Below are 23,601 nucleotides of genomic sequence, written 5' to 3'. Positions count from 1 at the left end.
CTCGGACACAAAATACAGAAGAAAAACTAATCAAAATAAAAGAAAAAAGTGGGGAATAAAAGGATGTTTGGCTGCAGGAGAAAGGTCTGAAGGAAACATCCAGCTGGGTCAAGCCCAGGGCTGTTGCAGAGCACCACCAGCAGTGTGAGCGGTTAATATTAATGCCTGAATCAGCCATCCCAGAGCATCCCCTCACTTTTCTTGCAAGTCCTCTGGCAAGCCCCTTCCAGGCAGCGCTAAGCCATAGATGACACCAGTTGGTGCCTCGGGGCCAACAGGTCTGTAAACCAAACCCCAAACCACTACGGCGGTTGAGGAGCTCCTCTAAGCTTGGGGCCAGCAGAGAGATGGCAGGAAGCGCTGCACTCCCCTGCCTTGGGCTGGTACCTGGCACCCCAACTTCCCACTCACACTTTGGGAATCTGAGGCACCCAGAAAGCCACATCACAAGGAGCTCAGATCTCCTGCAGTGTTTTCCTCTGTGGGGAGTAAAGCAGAAGTATCTAAACCCCATGTGCATGCAGCAGCTTCGCAGACATCACCATCCCAAAATGCTCTGGTGACTCCATCCTGGTTCTGACTGTGTGTCTCCTGCTGTGTGCTCCACTGACCTCCGTGGGAGTGGGGCAGAGTTGCTCCTGGATTTCAGGGTAATGTGTACTCCTGCTCAGCAGGAGGAAAAAAGCAGCTCTGAGCATAATCAGTTTCTGCTCACTCAGTCTGTGGACATAGCAAGGCTCAGTATTTTGCACAGACAACACAGCTCATGGCAACTAAGCTGATGTGTCCAGGCTTGGCTTCCTACCCCTCCCTTGGGTCAGATCTCTTCCAGACCCCTTGCCTCAACTCCTACATGCTGTCCTAGCATTGTCATAAGGGGAAAACCATAGCATGGTCATTCCAGCAGCTCAGGGCTCAGAAACAGAGCACCACCATCTGATAGAAGCTCAGGTGATGGTTCTCCATTACCACAAGGGACCTCTGCTGCCACAGCTCCTTCAGTGCTCACTGAAGGCAGCTTGGAGAGGGATGCAGAGAAGCTAGGCGATGGCATGACCCCAAGCACTCAAGGGATAAACAGAGATTTTCTCTGCTGTAGCTATTTTTACATCTCAGAAATGTGTCCTGGGGGAGCAGCCCTCTCCAGGAGCCCTCCCGAGGGCTGGGATGCACCCAGCTGGCTGCAGCCCAGGGGCTGAAGATGACAGCCCAGCCCTGTCCTCCTTCCAGCACAAAGATGACCTTCCCCACATGCAACCAGGCAGAATGTCCTCCACCAGCTCTTGCTGGCAAGCGAGTCCCAGGGGAGCCGTCGGGAGGGATTAACCCACCCTGGGGCAGCTGCCCTCCATCACCCATCACTGCATCCTCCCTCCTGGTCTCACTGGGGCTCAGGATTTATGGCGCAGACAGAGCAAGGGGGCTGGCAGCAGAAAACTGATGGGGACAGAGGGAAGGGCCAGTTCCCAGGGAGGTGGAGCGAAGCAGAGGGTGATTGTCATTAACCCTGGATTTAGGGTATGTGCTAGGGATCCCCATCTCAATCATCCCACCAGGCTGGAAGGGAAGGAGGACTGGGAGCAGAGAGCAGCCAGCAGTGCTCAGGACACGAGGAGGTGCTACTGCCACGCTGGCAGAGGTAGCTGGCAGAGTGGGAGCAGAGAGCAGCCAGCAGTGCTCAGGGCACGAGGAGGTGCTACTGCCACACTGGCAGAGGTAGCACATCTGTCATTAACCCTGGATTTAGGGTATGTGCTAGGGATCCCCATCTCAATCATCCCACCTGGCTGGGAGGGAAGGAGGGTGTGATGCCCTGCCAAAAGCATGGACACCTCCTGCCTCTGGCCATGCTGAGTAGCTGTATTCAAACTGCTAGTGTCCATCACCTCGCACCAGCTGTAGCCCATGACAAAGAGCAGCTCTTCTAGCAATGACAGCAGGAATCTCTCCCAGCTGCAGGATGCAAACACAGGTCTCCACCACTACCAAGGGCTGTCCCCAGCCATTCCCAATGTAAGATCACTTCACAAATGACAGTTTAACCCTGATGCGTCCCTGGTGCCACAGCAATGAGCTTCTGAGCTGTGTGATCACCAATCCCTTGTCAGCACTCGTTGTGGACCACGACACATGAAACTCTTTTCATGCATCACTGTGTGCTCAGCAATGAGCAGGCTACAGATGTTGCCCCAAGCATTTGTCTCCTGGAGCAGGGATTTTCCTACATTCAGTGTTGATGCCATCAAGCTTCACCACCCTCCCTCACCAGTCCTACACAAAGCAGCTAGGGCACAAGCCTAATGAAAGGTCTAAATAACAGTCTGCATCATTGAACTGCAAGGGGGACATCTACCTCAGGAGCTATCTGACCTTCCCTCTGACCAGATCCTGAATGCTTTCCCAAAAGGACACACTCAAGAGACAAGGATGGGCTTGAGCTGTTACTGAGCCATCCAGGCTTGGTAAGAGATGCTCTGAACAGGAGCCTTCACCCCAGCAACTGTCCTTTCCCATCCAGATTTAACAAGTTCAAGACCTAAAGCACAGAGTAGTAGCCAAAATGCTTCCCACTCCCACCATTTTGCCTCCTACCTAGGGAACACGCAGTCTCTTTTGCTCCCTGCTGGCAGAAATCTCACTGCACCAGCCCACAGCATGTTGCTCCACCGTTTTGGGGAGCTGTTTTTGAAAGAAGCTGGATGCAAAGCTGCCTGCAAAGCAAAGGCTCTCTCTGCAAAAGCAACAGAAGTGCCTGAACTGGCCTCCCTCAGACCAGGGAGAGCAAACCCAGGATCAATATCCTTTCCTTGCCATGGCCAAAAGGCAATCCCAGCGACAGAGCAGGGATGCCTTCCCATCCCATGCCATGGAAAACCAAAGCACAGACAGAGAAAACAGCTTATTCCTTCTCGTCATACAGCAAACCTTTCTGGGTTCCTTAAGATGCAAATCTCCCAACATCAATCTTTTCACCATTTTTACCCCGACCTGGGGGTCCCCATCAAAACCTCAGCTGCAAGGATGCGTTCACAAAGCCAGGTCAACCCTGGGGATGCTGCTCCGATGCAGATGTTTCTACTAGGCAGCAGAGCAGCGTTTCGGGGCTGGTTCCTGGGGAGGGCACTCAGATGGCTGCCTGGGTACACCCTGGTTGCACCTTGAGATGCCCAGCAGAGAGCCACCAGCTGTGCCCAGTGCCTGCATAGCAGCACAGCGCCTCAGATCCAAACTCCCCACAGCCAACACAGCGAATAAGATTACAACAAATATAAACTAATGATACAGCTGTCAAGACAGATTAGACTGCACAGTGTAAAAAATTGCAGGGCTGTTTAGTCACAACAATATAAGATTAATTTATCAATACAGCTTATGTGGCACTGGAGAGATAGCAAATTGAATAAGTGAATATTTTCTACACCTTGCACAAGGAGGGAGTCTCGGACCCGATGGGCGCACAGGCCTGGAGGCTGGTGAGGATCCATGGGCTGGGATCAACTCAATGAGGGTGGTTTGATACAGCCCAGGGGAGTCTGCACCCCCATTCCAGGTTTGGGGCACAGGAACACATGGTACCCACACGCTCTAAGAGGTGCCCACCCTTCTGCAGTACCAGGCTGGAGAGGGATGCTGCTAAATCAAGATATGCAGAAGCTGTTGCTATAGGCAGGAACTTCCCAGACTGCTTTTCCACAAGCTCCTCCAAGTCCAGCGTTAGAGAACTCAAGCTGTGTTGTCTCACCTTTAAGCTCTGTCCCAGTTACAGCGTGCGCGTGTTTCGGCACACACGGCAATCACAGGCAGCCATCTACTGTGCTAACGCATGCAAAAATATGCGGAGCCACCTCCACCCTTTGGGGACTAAGCCCTGGCAGACACGAGCAAGCTTGCAGACCCGAGAACATCTCTCAAAGGGTGCCCAAAAAACAAGAATCCAACCAGCAAGCCCTTGGGAGAGGCTTCCCTATTCATCCCACAGCTTCTGCCCAAAGACTACAACATGCCCGGCGGGCCCATATCATTTCAGATCTCTCATACGTTGCCATCTGTGGGTTAAAAATGTGCAAGTAAATAAATAGCTGCAGCGATAATGAGCCAAGGTTTCGATCTGTGAAGGTGAGAGCACAGCGGCAGCCGCCGATATGAAGGAAGCGCCCGTTTCTATAAATATTGAAATCCGGTAATTATCATCATTAGAACTAGTTGTGATTTAGCCGTAGCTCAATCCCAACAAGTAAGAATGGCATTTATGTGCCACAATTAGAACAGCTAAAAATACTTCCCAAACCTTGCCTGGTTCAGCCCCGTCCCACCGACCCCCCAGCAGGCTCAGCCTTGGGCAGAGAGCAATGAATAGGGGAGGATGGGGGGACACTGGATGGATCATGGGGGCGTTGAAGAAGCCCTGTACCCCCCCAGAGAGACCAGAACACCAACACAATGCCACCCCATCTTGCAGGAGCCCTTCCCAGCTCTGCTCCACAGCTTTCCCCCTAACTCCAGTTCAGCCCAGCTAACTCCTGCCCCACCACGCTGGCTCAATGGTGCAAAGTAGCTGCTCCCTATGCAAAGCTACATCCCCTCATGTGAGCTGCCTTTCCTGTAATGAAAGTTTCTTTGCATTTTATCAAATGGTATAGAAGAGCTTTAAAAGGCAAGCAGAAAGGCCTGGCTCATCCAAACCATCCCACTCGCAGCAGGGGTGATGGCACTGGTAGCACCCAACTGATCAGAAAGAGCCATTGCTGATGGACACACATATTTCCTCACCTCATGGAAACATCACAGTTATATAAAGAGCCTCCACACACTCAGCATCTCTTCTAGGTCCCAGACAAGTGCTGAAGGACCCCAAGAGTTCAGCAGACCAGACACCTTTCATGGATGAACTTGCTGTAAGACTTCATCTTTCCTGACCTCTACAGCCAGGGACCAATCCCTTGTATAAAATCTTATGAGGGGCATCAATTTTCTATTCCTACCTCTGCAAGGTGACCAGGATGCCATCACCTCTCCGCAAGCCATTTAAATATGCAGGGACTCAGCCATCCTCCCCTTGGGGACATGTCCACACGCCAGCTGCCACCAGCAGCTTCCCAACTTTTTCCCTGATGATAAATAAATGCCTGCGGGATGCAGATAGATATCGCAGGAGGCAGCACCTCAGGGCAGCTACAACCACTTCTTGGCTTCCCACTCAAGCCCATGACCCAGGAAAACCCTCATCCGCTGACCCAAATTGCCCAGGGCCATTTCCTTGTGCTTGCTCCGAGACTCAAGATTTTCCCCCCAAGGAAACGTGCCCAGCTCCCCCAGTCAGGGATGTTCTTTCTGAACGTCACGGTGAATATTTTCCCCTGCTTATTCGATAATATCTGGAAAGGGCCGTGAAATGGGCAGCTTAGCGATTCTCCGCTGCGCGGGGGCGAAGGCGCTGAGGTGCTCGCTGCCAGGTCCCAACAACAGCCCAAATATTTCATCACAACCTCACGGGCCACCACCTGCTCCTCCACGAAATGCCTCCAGCCCTGGGACTTTCTCAGCCCCCACCTCCCTCCAAGGGTAATCTGACCCCTCCAAAAGCTTTTCCTCCCCTTGTTTGCCTCCAAACGCTCTCCAGTTTGTCAATATTTCTCTAATAAGGTGCCTCAAATTGAGGCCACGTTGCTGGGGTTTTATAATCATTATTTTGAGAGGTTTCTGTCATTTTGGGTGTGTGTTTTTTTATAAGAAAAAACAGTTCCTAGCCCTGCTCCCGTGGCTCCCCCTCTCCCCAAACACAGACCATCGCTATTTGCTTAGGGCCCTAAGCCAGTTTTCAGTCCATTTGGCAGCGTCATATCCAAGGCAAACTGAACTAATTTTAAGAGTAAGATTTGGCGAGACACTATATCAAATGCTTTGCTAAATCCAAATATATTAGGATTTCCACGTTCCGCTCAGCCACTAATTTTGCGATTCCATCAAAAAGAAAAAGCAATCAGGTTTGTCTGGCAAGATTTATTCTTTCTAAATCCCTGCTGTTATTGCTCATGCTTTCCTTATCCTCTAGTGCTTCACTTTCTTAATACTGCAGGACTGGAAGGGTTTGCTGGAAATTTATTTTTGCTATTTATATGGATTTTGAAAAATCTGCCTCTGCTCTCCTTCGCTGCCCCCTGCCTTCCCCACTGCTGTTAGCATCCCTGTGCTGCCACCCAACACATCTCCTCCTCCCAAAGTCAGAACACAGAAGTATCTTAAGCCCACTGTAAATACACAACTGGCCTCGGACACAAAATACAGAAGAAAAACTAATCAAAATAAAAGAAAAAAGTGGGGAATAAAAGGATGTTTGGCTGCAGGAGAAAGGTCTGAAGGAAACATCCAGCTGGGTCAAGCCCAGGGCTGTTGCAGAGCACCACCAGCAGTGTGAGCGGTTAATATTAATGCCTGAATCAGCCATCCCAGAGCATCCCCTCACTTTTCTTGCAAGTCCTCTGGCAAGCCCCTTCCAGGCAGCGCTAAGCCATAGATGACACCAGTTGGTGCCTCGGGGCCAACAGGTCTGTAAACCAAACCCCAAACCACTACGGCGGTTGAGGAGCTCCTCTAAGCTTGGGGCCAGCAGAGAGATGGCAGGAAGCGCTGCACTCCCCTGCCTTGGGCTGGTACCTGGCACCCCAACTTCCCACTCACACTTTGGGAATCTGAGGCACCCAGAAAGCCACATCACAAGGAGCTCAGATCTCCTGCAGTGTTTTCCTCTGTGGGGAGTAAAGCAGAAGTATCTAAACCCCATGTGCATGCAGCAGCTTCGCAGACATCACCATCCCAAAATGCTCTGGTGACTCCATCCTGGTTCTGACTGTGTGTCTCCTGCTGTGTGCTCCACTGACCTCCGTGGGAGTGGGGCAGAGTTGCTCCTGGATTTCAGGGTAATGTGTACTCCTGCTCAGCAGGAGGAAAAAAGCAGCTCTGAGCATAATCAGTTTCTGCTCACTCAGTCTGTGGACATAGCAAGGCTCAGTATTTTGCACAGACAACACAGCTCATGGCAACTAAGCTGATGTGTCCAGGCTTGGCTTCCTACCCCTCCCTTGGGTCAGATCTCTTCCAGACCCCTTGCCTCAACTCCTACATGCTGTCCTAGCATTGTCATAAGGGGAAAACCATAGCATGGTCATTCCAGCAGCTCAGGGCTCAGAAACAGAGCACCACCATCTGATAGAAGCTCAGGTGATGGTTCTCCATTACCACAAGGGACCTCTGCTGCCACAGCTCCTTCAGTGCTCACTGAAGGCAGCTTGGAGAGGGATGCAGAGAAGCTAGGCGATGGCATGACCCCAAGCACTCAAGGGATAAACAGAGATTTTCTCTGCTGTAGCTATTTTTACATCTCAGAAATGTGTCCTGGGGGAGCAGCCCTCTCCAGGAGCCCTCCCGAGGGCTGGGATGCACCCAGCTGGCTGCAGCCCAGGGGCTGAAGATGACAGCCCAGCCCTGTCCTCCTTCCAGCACAAAGATGACCTTCCCCACATGCAACCAGGCAGAATGTCCTCCACCAGCTCTTGCTGGCAAGCGAGTCCCAGGGGAGCCGTCGGGAGGGATTAACCCACCCTGGGGCAGCTGCCCTCCATCACCCATCACTGCATCCTCCCTCCTGGTCTCACTGGGGCTCAGGATTTATGGCGCAGACAGAGCAAGGGGGCTGGCAGCAGAAAACTGATGGGGACAGAGGGAAGGGCCAGTTCGCAGGGAGGTGGAGCGAAGCAGAGGGTGATTTATGGGGTCAGCAGCAATTTACACAGCAGGTAGCACGGAGGCGGCAAGGATTTACAGGGGCCGGGGAGAAGTACTTTTTATGGGTGTTTATTAGGAAATGAGTGTCTCCTTCCCCTGACCGCTGTGACCCAGGGAGGGGCACAGGAACAGATGGATTTGCAACCAGCCACCCCCTTGCTCTGGAGGTCAGAGACAGCCCAGCATCAGGAACCCTCCCTGTCCCAGGGTGGCTGCAGCTGGCTTCTGCTTGGCTACAGCACTCTCAGGGCCACTTCAGCGTGTCCCTGTCCTGCCACCACCCTGAGGCAGAACTCCAAGGCCAGGCTCAGTGGTCAGTCCCTTCAGGGAGACTACAAACAGCAAATCCTCAGACATCTCCTCCTCAGGCTGGAGGCCCTTCCTTCTGGCAAGCCCCACAGCCCCTCCCCGCCAGGGGCTGATCCAGCCCATCCACTGGCAATGAGGCAGCCTTTCTCCTGCTGCCAAAGTTCCTCGCCACCTCTGGGATGGGGCTGCCAAGCTGGTGACAGGCAGGGGTCACAGTCTGCCATCCCTCCATCCCGCAGTGGGGCAGGCGAGCCAGCTTCAGGGCCACCAGCAGAAACACAGGAGTCACATCCCCCAGTCTCCTGTCCCATTTCCAGCTGCTTCTGGCACCCAGCAGGAGCCAGGGTCTGGGGTCAGGGTCTCCCACCGCATCTTCATCCCACTCCTGAACTGCTGCAGGGCTGGTGGGGGATGCACATCTCGAGCACAGGGTGCAAATGCGAGGGGTGGCAGCATGTTTGGGTCCTCAGCCATCACAAACCTCCCAGCCCAGACTCAGACTAGCAGCATCCCTGAGCTGGCAAACGCCAGGCTGGGCATGGAGACAGAGAGGTGACACCTGACACTGCTCACACTGCCAGGATTTAACCTCAGGGGTCGCACATGGAGTAAAAGGAGTAAAGAAACATATAGGAAAAGTTGTCCCAGCACTAAGGCTCTGGTTGCCACTCCACCGCGTAGTGACATCCTACCACTGGCACACACCACGCTGTGCAGGGCACTCAGGGAAGCGTGACAAGCACCCCTAGATGACATGCCAACCCATGTCTTACCTGCCTCTACATTTACTCCCCCAAAAGACACCAGGTCTGGTTTGCAACATAAAAGGTGGGGAGGTCGGTCCTAGAATAGCCCAAAGGGGAATTCATACAGACATTTCACCTCAGCCTCACTCTCCAAACCCTCCCCAGATACCCCATTTTGTACCAGTTACCTGGAGACCGCATGTTTAACAAGTGCAATCCCTCAGGAGACACCCAATTTGTCACCAACATTGGGTTGCTCAGCACAGGGTGCAACAGGACCAGGTGCCACTAGCAGAGGGAAGGAGGGAAAGGGCTCCAAGCATTGACCACAGACTCCCACAAAAGCATAGAGCCCTGCCCAGCCCCATCATGGCATAAATATGATGAAAATAAAGTTGTGAGCAGTCTGCACAAGGCAAAAGAAGAAGTTTCTCTCTTTCAGCCTGGAGAGACAGCAGATTTGCAGCACATGCATTATGAGTCTCACTGAGCAATATCCCAACACGTGAGAGCCCAGATAAGGTCCCATCGCTCGCTCCCAGCACAACCTGGCTGATCTCACACCTCCTCAGGGGTATCTCTCCAGCAGAGAAACACAGGCACACACCAACACCAGGGCAGCATCCCAATCAATCGGCTCTCTTCTCCACGTAAAACTTCCAGAGAGGCATGATAGCACCATCCAATCCTCACAACATCCCTGAACAAAAACCCATACATCTTCACCCAAACCACAGGCAGCAGCAACACCATTGCCCCCACCCCTCTATCCCAAAGTTTGACTAAAGCTCAGGAGTATCTTTGCTTTTATAAATCTCTGCCTTTTAATGATGGCTTCAAGGCTCAGAGAAAAAAAGGCCCATTAAACTCACTGAATAAGTTAATGGGGCAGAGAGAATCCATTTCAAAGCCACCCCAGGCTATTTTCCTCTGGAGCTAAAGCCTGAATAAGCAAAAAGGAAAAATTAAAACTGTACAGTGCTTTGCCAATAAATAACCCCCAGTGTAATCCTCTACAAGGCAGGCCTCCATTTGCAGAGATAATAGGATGCAGATCAGTTGCAAACCACCTCCCCTTGCAGAGACCACCACCTTTTGATTGCACTTAACTGTGCCATGGCGGGAACCTCCATCTCCTGCCCGTCCCCTTCCACCTGCCTGGGCAGGAGGGAGATGACACATCCTGCGGAGAGTTACCTAAATCCAACATCTGGCTCTACAATTCCCCAACACCCATGCTCTGAGCACACATCCCGGCTTCTCTGCCTTCATTTTCCCAGTCCTGCTGCCTGGTCATGTCCCTTCACCCCTGTCTTTTCCCCCTCCTTCACCAACAGCACTGTGGGTCCATCCCTCACCCATCAACCAGAGCCCGCACACCACTGCTCCTCCCCAAACACTTAAAAGACAAGTGCATGTCCCAGAGAGGGGGAGAAAAAAAATTAAATCCCTGTTTGTAAATGTTGATCCCGCTAGACGCAGTTTGTTTACTATTTAATATTTAAAGATGCTAATTAAATCTCTGAATAAATAAATCTATGCTACCCATGCCTTTTAGAAGGCAGGGATCCTTCCCCCAGGGCAGCCTGGAGCACACTGGGTGCTGGGCAGTCTGCCCAGGGCTGGGGACAAGCCTGGGGCAAAGCCTGAGTATCCCACCACCATCCCTCCTGGAAGGAAGAGCTTATCTGCAACATGAAGAAACACCAGGCACAGCTCAGCCTGGGGACGTGGGGGACTTTGACCATTAAGACCCAGGGCAAGAGAGAGAGAGGATTTTCAGGAAGGGTTGCCCAAAGTAGTGCCTCTTAGCCCCAAGATGGGATCTCAGCTAAAACCAAGGAGCCAAGGGCTTGTGCTTCTGAGGGCCAGAGTACCAACCCACAAAGTGCTGGGGGGGACACAAAAACGGGCATCAACACACATCACCACAGCCCGACACCGAGCAGGCAGCCAGGGCTGCTCCGGGGACCAGCCACAGGCACAGACCCCCCTCCTCCCAGCTGCCCCCCTGCCCAGAGCCAGGGCAGACACCCCACACAGCTTCCTACCTGAGAGCATCCCAGCTTCAGCTCCTCTTCCCAAAGCTGCTGCCGCAGCACCTTGCAAGGAATACTGCAATCACCTGCCTTCCTCACCCACAAACCCCAACATCCCTCAGTGCTCACACCTCAGCTCTCCCACCTGATACCTCTTCAGCCTCATTAGGCTCTGCTCCTCCCAAATCCACTCCAGCTGCACTATACACCTTGTCCTTAACCCCTCGGGTGCCAGGTCCCACGGAGCTCCCTGTGCAGATTCCCTCCCTGCCCCGCCAGCATCCCTGCACCACATCAGAACCCCTCCATGCATTCCTGGAGCTCAGATTTTGCTCTGATGCTCCCGAGGACACCCTCCAGCATCTGCCCCAGCCTGAAGTGAGGGGCACAGCACTTGCCAAGGGAGAAGCAATCTGCTGCCCTGACACTGACCCAGCTCATTGCTGTTCTGCAGAGCCTAGGACAGACTGGCAGTACAGATATGTAAGAGCCCATGTGAGGCTCAAACTAGGAAATGGTTCCCAGGTACACTCAGCTTCTCTGAGCTGGCATGAGGAGAGCCCCAGGAGGACAAGAATGCTCTCCGCAGGCTGGGGAGCCAGGAATACACAGCATCCTTGACCCTGATGTCCCACTGAACTCTGCTTGCTCCCCAGGCTGCTCAGAGGCAGCCACCAAGCGACTCAATGGCTTTCAGCTGACTTTTCCTGGGATACATTTTGGCTAGGAGAGCACAGGCAAGGCAGGAGATAGCCAAAAGCAGGACTCGCATCACTGCTCCAGGATCGGCTAGGAGAGCACAGGCAAGGCAGGAGACAGCCAAAACCAGGACTCACATCACTGCTCCAGGAGTGCTCAGCCACATCCTGGAGGTAAGAGTTTTGGGGGACAAGAGAGATCTTTCCAGCCACACAAGTCACAGAGCTCCCCAGAGGCAATCCCATCTGTACTGGGATGGACATGAGGCACTCCCAAGCTGGTCTTGCCTATCTGGGTTAGAAGCAGGCAGGAGGGTGGCTGTGGTCTAGGACAAGGGCAGGCAGCCCAAGGGAGCATTTGCACAGCTGCATCCCAGACCAGAAAGCCAGGACTCCTGGTTCCCAGCCCAGGTCACTGCACAGCATTTCCATGGAAAGCACGGGATGGGGGATGAGGCCAAAGCTGCTCCAGGAACAGAAGGAAGGTCAGCAGCTGGAGGCACCCGGGCTCTCCCCATGTGGCTTCGTGTCCTGGCAGGGTCGGGAGTTAGAGCCTGGCATCGCTGCGGCTCAGCTGAGCCCTCACGTTCCTAATTTATCCCAGCAAAACCCTGAGCACGCAGGGTCCTCAGCAGCACTCAGATTCCCAGCATCTGTTTGAACATTTCCACATTAGTATCTCCTAGTGGGAACTGCCTGGGGAGAGCTAGTTAAGAGACAAATTTGCACAACCCAGGAGGATGGGGACTTCACCACGCTCACATCCACTGCTACCCATTTCTCAGTCCCCCAGGGATTGTGTGGGGCATCCAGCAAAGGCACCGGTGTCCTGTGCCCTCCCCAGCACAGAGCCGTAGGAGGGCTGCAGGGAAGGGGCTGCATGGGGGACAGGACCTGGTCTCAGCATCTCGCTGCATCCTTCCTTAGATCCCTGGCATCCCAAAGCCATTTAGTTGTCCCTGCCACCAGCACCGAGGTCAAGGAAAAGCACCCCAAGCCACCCATCTGTGCTATCACGCCATCACACACCCTTGGGAATCCTTCCCGGCCTCTCTGCTCCACTACTGGGACTTTTATTTTTAATTTAAAAAGCAGTTTTCTTTTCCATTTAGGCAGACCAAAGCTGGGAGAAGGGGAAGGTGGGGGTGATGGCACGTGCTGGAGGGGGGTCCACGATTGTGACAGTCACTAACAGGCTCCATTATCTCCTACACCAGAGGACTGGGTGGCAGCTGGAGGAAAGCTGGCTGCACACATGGTTCTGGCTTCTCCTTTGGCTCTTCAGCTGCTACATCACATGAAAACAAGCTAAAAATATGGCACGTATTTTCCACGTGCTACTCTTCCAGACAAGCAGGGGCCAGGTCTCACATAGAGGGGAACAGGGCAGGACCTCCAGCCCCATGGGGTCTGGAAACAGGGTGATACATAGATGACGGAGATGCACAAGGGTACATGCAGCATGGCTGGTGGATGAGCCCTGGTAGTGCCAGAGCCAGGCACTGACTCCAGTGGAGCCTTCCAAGGAGAATCCAGAGAGATTTTAACCTCTTTCTTCAAATGAAGTGAAGCCCAGGCCCTGAGCAATACCACAGCTCTAACCCATGTCCATCACCCACTCCCCAACACACATCCCACCCAAACTTCACCCCTGACGTGATGCTGGGGACCCATCTGCTGTTGCGTTGTGGGACCACTGGGTGTCACAGCCCTTCCACCATGCTGGCAGGGAGTGGCAATAGCCAGCAGAGAAATAAGTAGCCCATCTTGAGCCCAGCTGCCAGGGAGAATGACATATCCCTCAGAACCTGCACATGGAGGATGCTGCAGGGTCAAAACTGGCTTCCTACCACCAACAGCACTTTCCCCACCTCACACCAGGCTCTTCTCAGCCTTTCCCCCTCAGGGAAGGGCGTGTGGCCACTTTAGCCCTCCAACCTCTATCTAATCCCTACAGCAAAGAGTCAATCAAAGAAGCAAAGAGCATTGAAGGCATCCGGGAGGCATTCAGAGACAGCTCTCAGCCTGTGCCCTCTTGAATCTACATCCAGAATTTCACTGGGGACACTTTCCATGGATGTTGAATACAGCATGATGGATATAACAACCTTGTTTATCCCCCCTCCATGGGAAGGGCCTCTTGGCCCCTCCTCAAACCCTGCTTGGTGCTGGATTGAAGGGTCTCCATCCCCACCCTGCCGTTTGCAGGCCAGTTGCACTGCTGGTCCGTGCCTCAGTTTCCCCATCAGTAAAACAGGCAGAGCTCTTAGGGGCTTCCTTGCAGATCACACGTGGCCAGAAGTTGGTCGCAAACAGCAGTGCACCACCCTGATCAAGCACCTCCTCCCAGCACTTCAAACAGCCCAGAAACACCGCTCCACAGCACCCGCTCCGGTTGGGTCAACACCTTCCAAAAAGTTGCAAATCACCTCCATTCCCAGATGGGCTGGGGCTGTATCACTTGTGGCACCGTTGGAAGAGCTCTCAGTACAGAGGGGAGGATCGACTGCATCCTCCCGCAGCAGCATGAAGGAGAAAGCCATGACCAATATAGATCAGGGGTGGATCTTCTGGAAAGCACTACTGAGGAGAAGGATCTGGGAGTCCTAGTGGACAGCAAACTTTCCATGAGCCAGCAATGTGCCCTTGTTGCCAAGAGGGACAATGGAATCCTGGGCTGCACAGGGAATAGTGTGGCCAGCAGGTCGAGGGAGCTCATTCTTCCCCTCTAATCTGCACTGGTGAGGCCACAACTGGAAACTGCATCCAGTTCTGGGCTCCCCAGTTCAAGAGAGACAGGGAACTACCGGAGAGAGTCCAACATAGGGCAACTAAGAGGATTAAGGTGCTCTCCCTTACAAGGAAAGGCTCAAAGAGCTGGGGCTCTTTAGCCTGGAGAAGAGAAGACTGAGGGGAAATCTTATCTACATTTACAAGCATCTAGATGGTGGGTTGAAGGATGATGGAGCCAAACTCTTTTCAGTGGTTTCCAGCAATAGGGCGAGGGGCAAGGGGCACAAGCTGGAACATGGGAAGTTCCATTCAAATATGAGGAAAAACTTCTTTCTGGTGAGGGTGCCAGAGCCCTGGAACAGGCTGCCCAGGGAGGGTGTGGAGGCCCTTCTCTGGAGATTTTCAAGACCTGCCTGGATGCAGCCCTGAGTGATGTGCTCTGGGCAACCCTGCTTTGGCAGGGGAGTTGGACTAGATGGTGTCCATGATCCCATGACCCAGCACCCAGCCAGATCCCAGTGGAACCCTGTGACACTGCGGGGTGCCCACCCGGGGAGCAGTTGGGAGCCCAAGAAGGAGCACGGCAGCACGGATACCCCAGAGCAAAGCCTCCTCTCCCTCACTCATCCATCAGTAACAAACGGACGGCGACTTGACCCCCTGGGTCCCGCAGCCCCCGGCCGCTCCCGCACCCCCCGATCGGGACGGGCTCAGGGCTCCATCCCCGCACTCTCCCGCGCAGCCGGGCTGTCTGACGCTGCCGCTTGCCCTCTAGCGGCACAGCCACCCTCCGACGCGGGGAACGGAGAGGATGAACCGGGGCTGAGCCAGGCAGAGGGTTCCCCGGGGCTGAGCCCGGCTCCGGCTGCCCCGGGGGATGGCACAGGGCAGAGGATGGAGATCATGGCACATCCACCCAGCTGCTCATGCACAAGCAACCTCCCTCCGGAGAAGCCTCATGACTTTGGGAGATGAATATTGGGACTAGTCCAGGGACCACCGTGGTCCTGGTGCCCTGTGCTTGGTCCTGAAGGACCCCAGAGCATCGTGTGGGGCAACCGGGGCTGCTGCTCCCCCATCTCTTGACATGGGGCACAAAGTGGCTGCAGTAGCCAACGTCCATACTCAAACTGCAGCCTCCAAACAAGAGACTCACCCCACAGCACTGTCTGGGCAGGGGGTTTGCTGTGCACCCTTTGGTGCAGAGAGGACAACAAGAGAATTTGGGGGGGGACCAGAGCCCACATACTGCTGGCAAACACACCTGCTTAGAAAGCACCTATCCAACCTGCCAAAACCCCCTTACTGCAGGAAACCCAAAGCTCAAAATTACTGCTATTGCACGCTGTCTGGTAAATAATACACTGAGTTACAGACATTATTAATACCCGCTTTTGGAAGCCCGGCAGGCTCAGGTTCACTCCCCACTTGATTGCAGCCCCCCTTGAACAGGATGCACCAAATCCAACCATAAACTCATGGGCAACACCTAGCATGGGCACTGCATTGACTAGGACAAGCCGGAGTACCAGGGTAGCACTGGGCAGCATCACCAAGCATGACCTGCAGGGCTACCCAAGGGTGATCCTACAGGACATCCCAGCACCCGTTTGGGGGTTCACAGAAAGACACCAGCATTGCTGGGTGGTCACAGGTCTTTGGGAGACCACAAGCAGCCTCACGAAGATGTTATCCCCACAAGGGTGAGCTGATGGGGTAGAGCTGACTCACACAGCTTTCCCTGAGTTCTACAAAAGTCCCTAGCTAGAGGCAATAGACCTCCGAGCCTCCAAGGGCAGCAAGGCAGGTACTTTCTCAGTCTCTTCCCCTCCACATCTGCTTGTCCTCTCCATGAAACACCTGTCCTAGACCTGAAGCATCCCTATCTCTCCTCTTCAAGTCCAGGGAAACAAGCCAGCAGGCAGAGCTGACCTAGACCTCCCCAAACCCTGCAGGAGATGAGGGCTGGGGAGACATCCCATGCACCCTGAAATGATCCAGGTCATCAGCTCCTCCTGTCCAGGCAGCAGCTCAGGCCCTGTTCAGCTCAGAAAAACCCTGGGAAGTCCTGGCTGGCACCAAAATTGTCTCCTCCCCAGAGGAATACCTGGTATTTATATCTGGTACAAATACCCTGGAGAAATAATTGGTATATTAATATCTGGCCATCAGCAGAGCCAGGCAATGCAGACACAGCTGGGGAACACCTGGGGACCCAGGAGGATCAGGCACCAGAGGGGCAGAGACACCAGCAGACTCTGGCATGAAAAGGCAAAGTGACTCAACCCAGCAGGAATCCAGTGTCCCAGACAAACCAGGGCTGTAACCTTCGGGTGCCTGATGTCCTCTGCTCAGGGTTAGCTCAGCCACCGCTGGGAAATCAGAGCTGAGACCTGGAACTGACAGCCAGCTCCTCCAAAAACCACTTTTTATAATGCATCTACCCCAGATCCTTCTGCTTTGCCCCCACAAGTCATCTGGAGGGCTGCAAAAGAACTGGAGGTCCCAGACTTCACTCATCCTAGGAAAGTGCTTCCCTCCAGGACTGGTCAGCAAGTGGATAGAAAGGCCAGAAGAGTAAGGCAAGGAGCCAGTAGCCAGTCCAGAGGATGCACCCAGCCCTGGGTGCCCCAAGTGCAAGTTTATCTCCTCTGGGGCACCAGGCAGCACTCACCAGGGATCTGATCCCCTGATGCAAGGGGGGATGATATGGGGACAGTCAGGACCAGAGGGCTTCCAGCTTAAGGCACCTCTAAGAGCTTCAAGACCATATCTCAGTGCAGCTCCTTGTCCCAGACAACTCCACACCCTCTTCTGACCTCACTGTCTCTTGCTGCACCCACCTCCCCCATCCTAACATCCTTAGGGACAGCCGCTCTCCATAAATAAGAGCCCTGCTGAACAAAGCTGGATTAAATTAGGGACCTTTTGAATGGTCTGTGCAGCAGCCAAAGCCTCCGAGACCAGGAGATGGGAGGAATGGCACGATGGGAGGCTTTGGAATGCTGAACCCTTCGTCTCTGGAGAGCAGCAGCACTGGGCATGCTGGGGCTGATTCACAGAGGGGAGAAAAGTTTGTGCCCTATTGTCTGAAGCAAAGCAAGCACCAACTTGAGCATCGCAGGAGCCCCTTTTTTTCCTGGCTGTTTGGGCCACCAAAACAAGTTCTGCTCCCTCCAGCCCTTCCAGGGAGATGTTTGCCCTTTCTTTCTTCCCTCCGTCCGGGATGCAGACACGCATGAGCATCACGGGTGCTTTGCCTCTCCTGGCTCTGGCAGTGAAGGGGTGCTGCTGCTGCTCCCTGCACCCCCTCACTCTCCCCCATTGCCACGTGCTCCCAGCTCCCGCGCAGCGAGTGGGGGCTGCGCTGCCGCTCGTCCCCCCACGGCGCCCGGCTCTGACGTGGTTCTCCCACCCCCAGCCAGGCCCACGGGATGGAGCGGATGCTGCCATGGGCTGGTGGGACAGCCCAGCGGGGAAGGATGGGGTTCTTCTTGTCCATGGGAGGGAAAAGACCCTTCCCCTTGGCCCTGTGAGACCCCGAAATCCTGCGTCCCGTGGCACTCCGTGAAGACCCACCTCATCTTGAGCTGCTGTGAATTCATCTCACCTGAAGGAAGGCAGCTACACGCTGCAAAAATAAACCCTGCAAACCCACCCGTTGGGGTATTTTATCATAAGAAAAGAAAACAAACCCATCCTCCCCTGGCGAGGTTGGGTAAGGGAGCAAAGCTTGAAAATACCAGGGAGATCTCTCTACCTCGAGGGAGCCCAGGGGTGACAAACGCAGGCCACCGCCGCCTGCCTGGCAGCATCTCTGCAGTGCCATAGCAACAGCTGAGAAGTAGGGGAGGCCCAGATGGCAAACTCCTCCGTCCGTCCTTCCCCACGCGCCGTGCCGGCGCACGCAGGCGCTGCCCACGCTGCCAGAAGGGTAACTCCCCGGCCCACCCCATGCACGCACTGCCCATCGTCACCCCAACACACGGCAGCACAGGCAAACCCGGCCACGTACCAGACAGACCCCCGTGGTACCACGGATGGGGACCCAACATGGCAAACGCCACAGCTGCTCAGGGCAGAAGGGGTTTCGTGCCACAGGACCACCCCCCCCCCCAGGATTGAAGTTCTCCCTGTGCATCTGGTCTTTTTAGGGAGGTCTTGCAAAGGATGGAGCCCCACACTGCAGGGGTGAGGCTGGGTTAGGGGAAGCTTGAGCATCCCCACAAGCCACACCTGGCTGGGGACACAGCAAAGGCCATCAAGCTGCACAAGGAAAAGTGATGGCATGAACATACCCCAGCCCCATGGTCATTCCCGCCTCAAATCGGGAAGGAGGAAGTCCAGTAGCATAACTCCAAACTGGAGCCATCTCAGATGGGGTTGAAGCTGGTCCCTCAGCTAGACAGGACCCTTGGCAGCTCTCGCAGGGATCTCTGTGTGCAGAGCCACATCCCCAGGGATGGGATCTGAAATTGGACACGTTTGGGGGCAGGCTGGGAAAGGGCAGAGGGAGAACAGCCAACCCAACCTCCTCCTCCATCTCAGGGCAAGAGCCTCCTGTCCTTCTGCTGCTTCACCTGGATTTGCACGACGGTTGTGTGCCACCATCCACCAGTCCAGCCGGGGCAGGAGCCATCCAGCCCTGACTGCGGCTGCTCTGCTCTCCTTGAAAAGAGAGAGGATGGATGGGAAACCAGAAGCAGCGGCAAACGGAGCAAAGGCCATTCATTTGAGGGGTTCAACAGGAGGCTTGATGATGGGGGTACCACACTGCGGGCACCCACTGGTAGTGTACAGGCTTAGTATCTCCTATGCTTCTTCTCTTGCCTGTGCCTTCGGGGGCTGAGGAGGGATCTCTTCAGCTGCTGAGGTGTGAAATAACCACAAGCTCCTGATGACTTGGCCCCCAACACTGGGGGGACCTGCCAGGGTGGAGCGACATAGAGGAGCCTTTGCCCTGGCTCGGGGTGGGGTAAGATGGACACCAAGCCAGCTCACATAGCTACCTTTCTCCAGCTCTCCAAATGGGTCCCGGCAGCCTTCCATCAGCACCACCCAAGCTCAGATTGCCAAACTGAGCTTGTCTTTCCGACATGAATAAGGCCCTGCTTGGCCCCAGGGTGGCTTCACCACCCCATATCCAATCACCTTTTTCACCAGCAGCAGGATGGAGGAGAGACCATCACCTCCCCCAGGGTCTGCAGGGAGCACCCGCTTGGAGGACCACATCCCCCGGCCATGGGGACGGGGTTAAACCTCCCCTATTCACCTCCCAGCCCAGTGGGCAAAGGTGCCTTTGTGTTCACATAGGAGGCTGCCACAAACTCACCACCTAAAGCAGCCAAGCCCCCTTTGAGCGTGGCAGGCAGGGGGAAGTGCCGTTCAGTGCCCAGCTGAATCAGACCCGTGTGCCAGGAGTGATTCAGCGATGACCAGGCTGGGTTTCGATGCACCCCTCGCCCCAGCACCCAAGATGGTGAGGCTGGCAAGGAGAGGCCTGAGATGGAGCCAGGAGGGTGCAGGACCCAATGTCTCCCATGCAAGAGCACCAACACAGGTTCATCCCTGGCCCTCAGCAGTGATTCCTTTGCCAGGAAGCAGCCCCACCACCCAAAACATCCCTCTGCTCTCTTGAGCATCCTCTATAAATCACTGCCACCTCCCCATGAAGCACAGACCCCTGGGGAAAGTCTCCACTCATACTCAGTCTCAGCCCCTCACAGTATTTTGGGGTTCACCCCAGTCCTGCGCCTTGGCCCCCCAAGCCCCCAAGGGAGGGAGGTGTGGGGCTGGCAGCAATGCAGGGGGCGAAGGAATGTGCTTTGCTCAGTGTGGAGCAGAGCCGCATACAACATCCAGCAAAAAAAACCTGGCACCTTCTCATCCTTCCCCAACTTAAGAGAAGCTCCTCTCCAAAAAAAAAATAAAAAATACCCAGCATCTCTGTTTCTGGAGTTGAAACTTCCCCCCCCTCTCCTTGTTAAGGACTGCTTATCAGCATTTTTCAATTTCAAAGCAGTAAAGACATTTTCTGGGCACAAAGGACTCACGTAATACTACCTCTCACAGCAGTTCAGATGCATGTGTGCATCTGACAACGCACACTCCGCTTACGCTGGCGGCTTCCAAACCCTTCGCAGCCTTCCCTGCTGCTCCCCGCCTCTCAAAGGGTTAAAACCAAACCACAACAAACAGCAAGCACAAGGAAAAAAAAACACCACGAGTTTCTCTGACTTCCCCAGCATCACCCACCCCTCCGGAATCAAAGAGAAAACACTCCAGCACCACAATGCAGAATAAATATGGGGCAATTGGAAGGGGAGGGTTGTATTAGTTCCCCCCCTTTACTTTCCCCATTCCTGCTGGGTGTGCAGAGGTTTGCTGGCAAGGTAAAGGCAGAGCTGGGGGGGTTCAGGGTCAATGGTATGTGCTGAAAACCTGCTTGGGCATCCATGAACCTGTAAGCAAGCAGGGAAAGGGGCTCCCATCCTCTTCCCCCAGCAAAGGTGACAAGCAGAGCTGCAAAAGAGGCACTGCAATTACCCCATGGCTCTGCTGCAATCGCACTGTGACCAAATAAAACAGCCTCGGGAAAGAGACCCAGCAAAGCCCCTCTCCCTCCATGCAACTGTGCCATCGAGGTGGAAAAAAAAAATAATAAATAAATAACCCTCCATTACTCATTTCAAACCTTGCTGCATTTAACTGCCAGAATAAAAGATTCCACCTCTTCTCTGCTCAACTCCCACTGGCAACTTGCTCTGGGGGCTACGTTTCCCTAAATGCTCACATTTCAATTAGCATTAGAATAATGAAATGGCTCAGAGTTCATCTCACCCAAAAATGTACTGGAAAATAAAGAGCAGAGATTGGAAGAGATGAGGATTTTTTTTTTCCCCGCACACACACACACACAGCATGATGGACTCAGGAGAAGGAAATATATTCCTTTCTCGACTCCACACTGATGAGATTAACATGGGCTTTGCTAACTGCCTCTCCAAACAAGGATAATGCAACTTCAAGTTGATTTTCCAGATAAACAAGCATGCAAACAAACGCAAAGTGCTAAACTAAAAATATCTCCCTGCTCCGATGCTTCTCCCCACCGCCACCACCCCGAGACGAAAACAGGCAAATCCTATCGCAGCACCATGGCGAGTTGCAAAATTATAACAATGCGAGTTAAATAAGCTACTTAAGGGACATCTCACTGTCCTATTTTTTTTTTCTCCCTTCCCCTTAAAAAGGCGAAACCGCAGATCCCCAGATAGACTCAGCCAGAGCAGGGAAGGGAGCATTTTCTGTTGTGGTGATGAAAGAAAAAAAAAAAAGACATTCTAATCGGATCCAAAGTCTCGAAAAAGAACAAGCAGCTCAGAACTTGCTTTTCTTGCCCAATTTGGGTATATGGATGGGGTAAGGAGGAAAGCTGGATGATGTGCGTCCTCTGCCCGGGCAGCAGGGCTGAGCTCTGCCAGGCAGCGCAGCATCGCCGAGGGCACCTGAGCCCCGCACACACAGCCCTGCCCGCACCCTGCACCAGCAGAGAGACCCCCACTTACATGGAAGTGATGTTCCTTGAGATGTCCGTGATATTGATGCTCGTGTTGCCATTGCTGCTGCCTGAATCCTGCCCTTCCAAGAGAGGGAAGAGGTTCCCATCATCCGGTTTCTTGCAATTGATGTCTGTCTTGCTGCAAAGACAATTAGCAGGGCAAGCCAGCACCGAAAGCAGATAGTCTCCCCAAATGCTCCAGAGCAAAAATACCCTCCAGAAAGTGCACTTGGTAGGGCAAAGAGAGACATCCATCTCCGATCGCTGCTTCTAAAAAAGAGGAGGAGGAAAGGGGGGGGGATGGAGGGAGGGGAAGGGGGGGAAAAGGGGAAACAAAGACAGAGGGAGGAAAAAAAAAAAAGAAAAAGCGAAAAAAAAAAACAACCACCACAAAAAAAAACCCAAAAAAACAACAAAACCTCAAGCGATCAGATGTAAAAATCCTCCAGCAGATGAAATCATGCTGGCAGCCGGCTGGGAGAGGCTGTGATTCCCGCTACGGTAGCGGCAGCGGCAGCGGGCGGGGATACATGCTGGCCCGGCCGCCCGCCGCCCGCCGCTCCGGAGGATTGCAACGGGAGGCTGGGGAGGCAGCCCGGGGAAATAAATAAATAACAAAAAAAAAAAGAAAAAAACCAACCCCGGTGCGAAAGTCACCAAGTCCCACCTACTGGGCAGAATTAAAATTGACACACCTGCAAAAAAAACACACACACAGAGGGAGAGGAGGGGGCGACCTCCCCTTTCCCATCGCTTTCCCTCCCCCGGCCTGGCCAGCCCTGCTGCGGCGGGCACAAAAAAAGCAGAGGAGGAGGAGGAGAAGGAGGAGGAAGGCTTTGCGAAGCCAGCCGGGCTTTGCAATAAAAAGGATTCCCCACCCCACCTCCTCCCCCCCCCTCCTCCTTCTCCGCTAAAAGGAATCTACGGGAGAGGGGAGAGAGGGGGAAAAACCCACCCCAGCGCTGCTGGAGCCCCAGCTCAGCCCCGCCAGCGGAGGAAAAGTTGCAGCTGGGGTTAAATTTGGGGAGGGGGGGGGAGAGCAGAGGGGCTCTGGCTCGGGTCCTGCTTTCTCAGGCTCTTTTCCTCTCTTGGAGGAGGACGATGCTGCCTTTTGCTTGGTTGTTGGGTGGGTTTCACTTCCCCACCCCCCCTCAATCCGGACAGAGGGGTGGAGAGGAAAGAAAGATTAAACTGAACTGGAAGAGAATAAAAAACCAGTGTGGATTACAGCAACATTATTTTTTTTTTTTCTTCCTTTAGAGGATCCTAGCGAGAAGCAGATCAGACGGCTGGGTGGGAAAGAAAAAAGCGACTGGAGAGCACCCAGGAAGGACTTTCTAGAAAAGACTTCCTGATGAAGTTTCCCCATAACTCAGCCAGCAAGCTTGTCTTAACTCCAGCTTCTGTTTCTCCAGTTAAAGCTAATTGCACTTATACAGCACCGGGCTTTCCACTTCCTCCTTTTCTTGGGGCGCACAATTGCCAAGAAGATCGATATCTGCCAGAAAAAAAAAAAAAAAAGAAATCCTGAAAGAGGAAGACTGAAGTGTTGAAAAGGCTGAGCTCAGAGCGCCGAAATGGCATCAGGAGAGCAGTGAGTGCGAGCTGAACAGCAGAGCGAATTAAGATGCATGGTGCATTTTTGGCAAGCACAAACCCAAGCAGATCAGAGCTCTGCTTAATTTGCTCTGCTTTTCTACAGCGCTTTTCTGCGTGCCCTTCCCTCTCCCCCC

At 53.8% G+C, this 23,601-nt stretch overlaps 1 protein-coding gene across 3 annotated transcripts in view; it reads right to left on the bottom strand.

The window, feature by feature from the left end:
* The window catches only part of NTRK3 (neurotrophic tyrosine kinase, receptor, type 3), a 226,263-nt gene extending 203,677 nt beyond the window's left edge, over window positions 1-22,586 (bottom strand). Inside the window, exon 1 of one of the 3 annotated variants that reach the window (XR_001412371.1) lies at window positions 21,876-22,574. Coding sequence is in view for 2 of the 3 variants with exons in the window: in XM_014944753.1 (XP_014800239.1) it covers window positions 21,876-22,123 (248 nt within the window). In the remaining variant the exon portion in view is untranslated. Of the gene's footprint in view, window positions 1-21,875 lie in introns of all 3 variants that reach the window. The other 2 variants (XM_014944753.1, XM_014944754.1) reach the window with 2 other exon arrangements.
* Window positions 22,587-23,601: the final 1,015 nt, after the last annotated feature.

Source organism: Calidris pugnax, unplaced genomic scaffold (genome assembly GCF_001431845.1).
Source record: "Calidris pugnax isolate Ruff unplaced genomic scaffold, ASM143184v1 scaffold70, whole genome shotgun sequence".
Classification (NCBI taxonomy): domain Eukaryota; kingdom Metazoa; phylum Chordata; class Aves; order Charadriiformes; family Scolopacidae; genus Calidris; species Calidris pugnax.
Note: the sequence above shows the minus strand (reverse complement) of the source record. Positions and strands in the feature narration are given on the sequence as shown.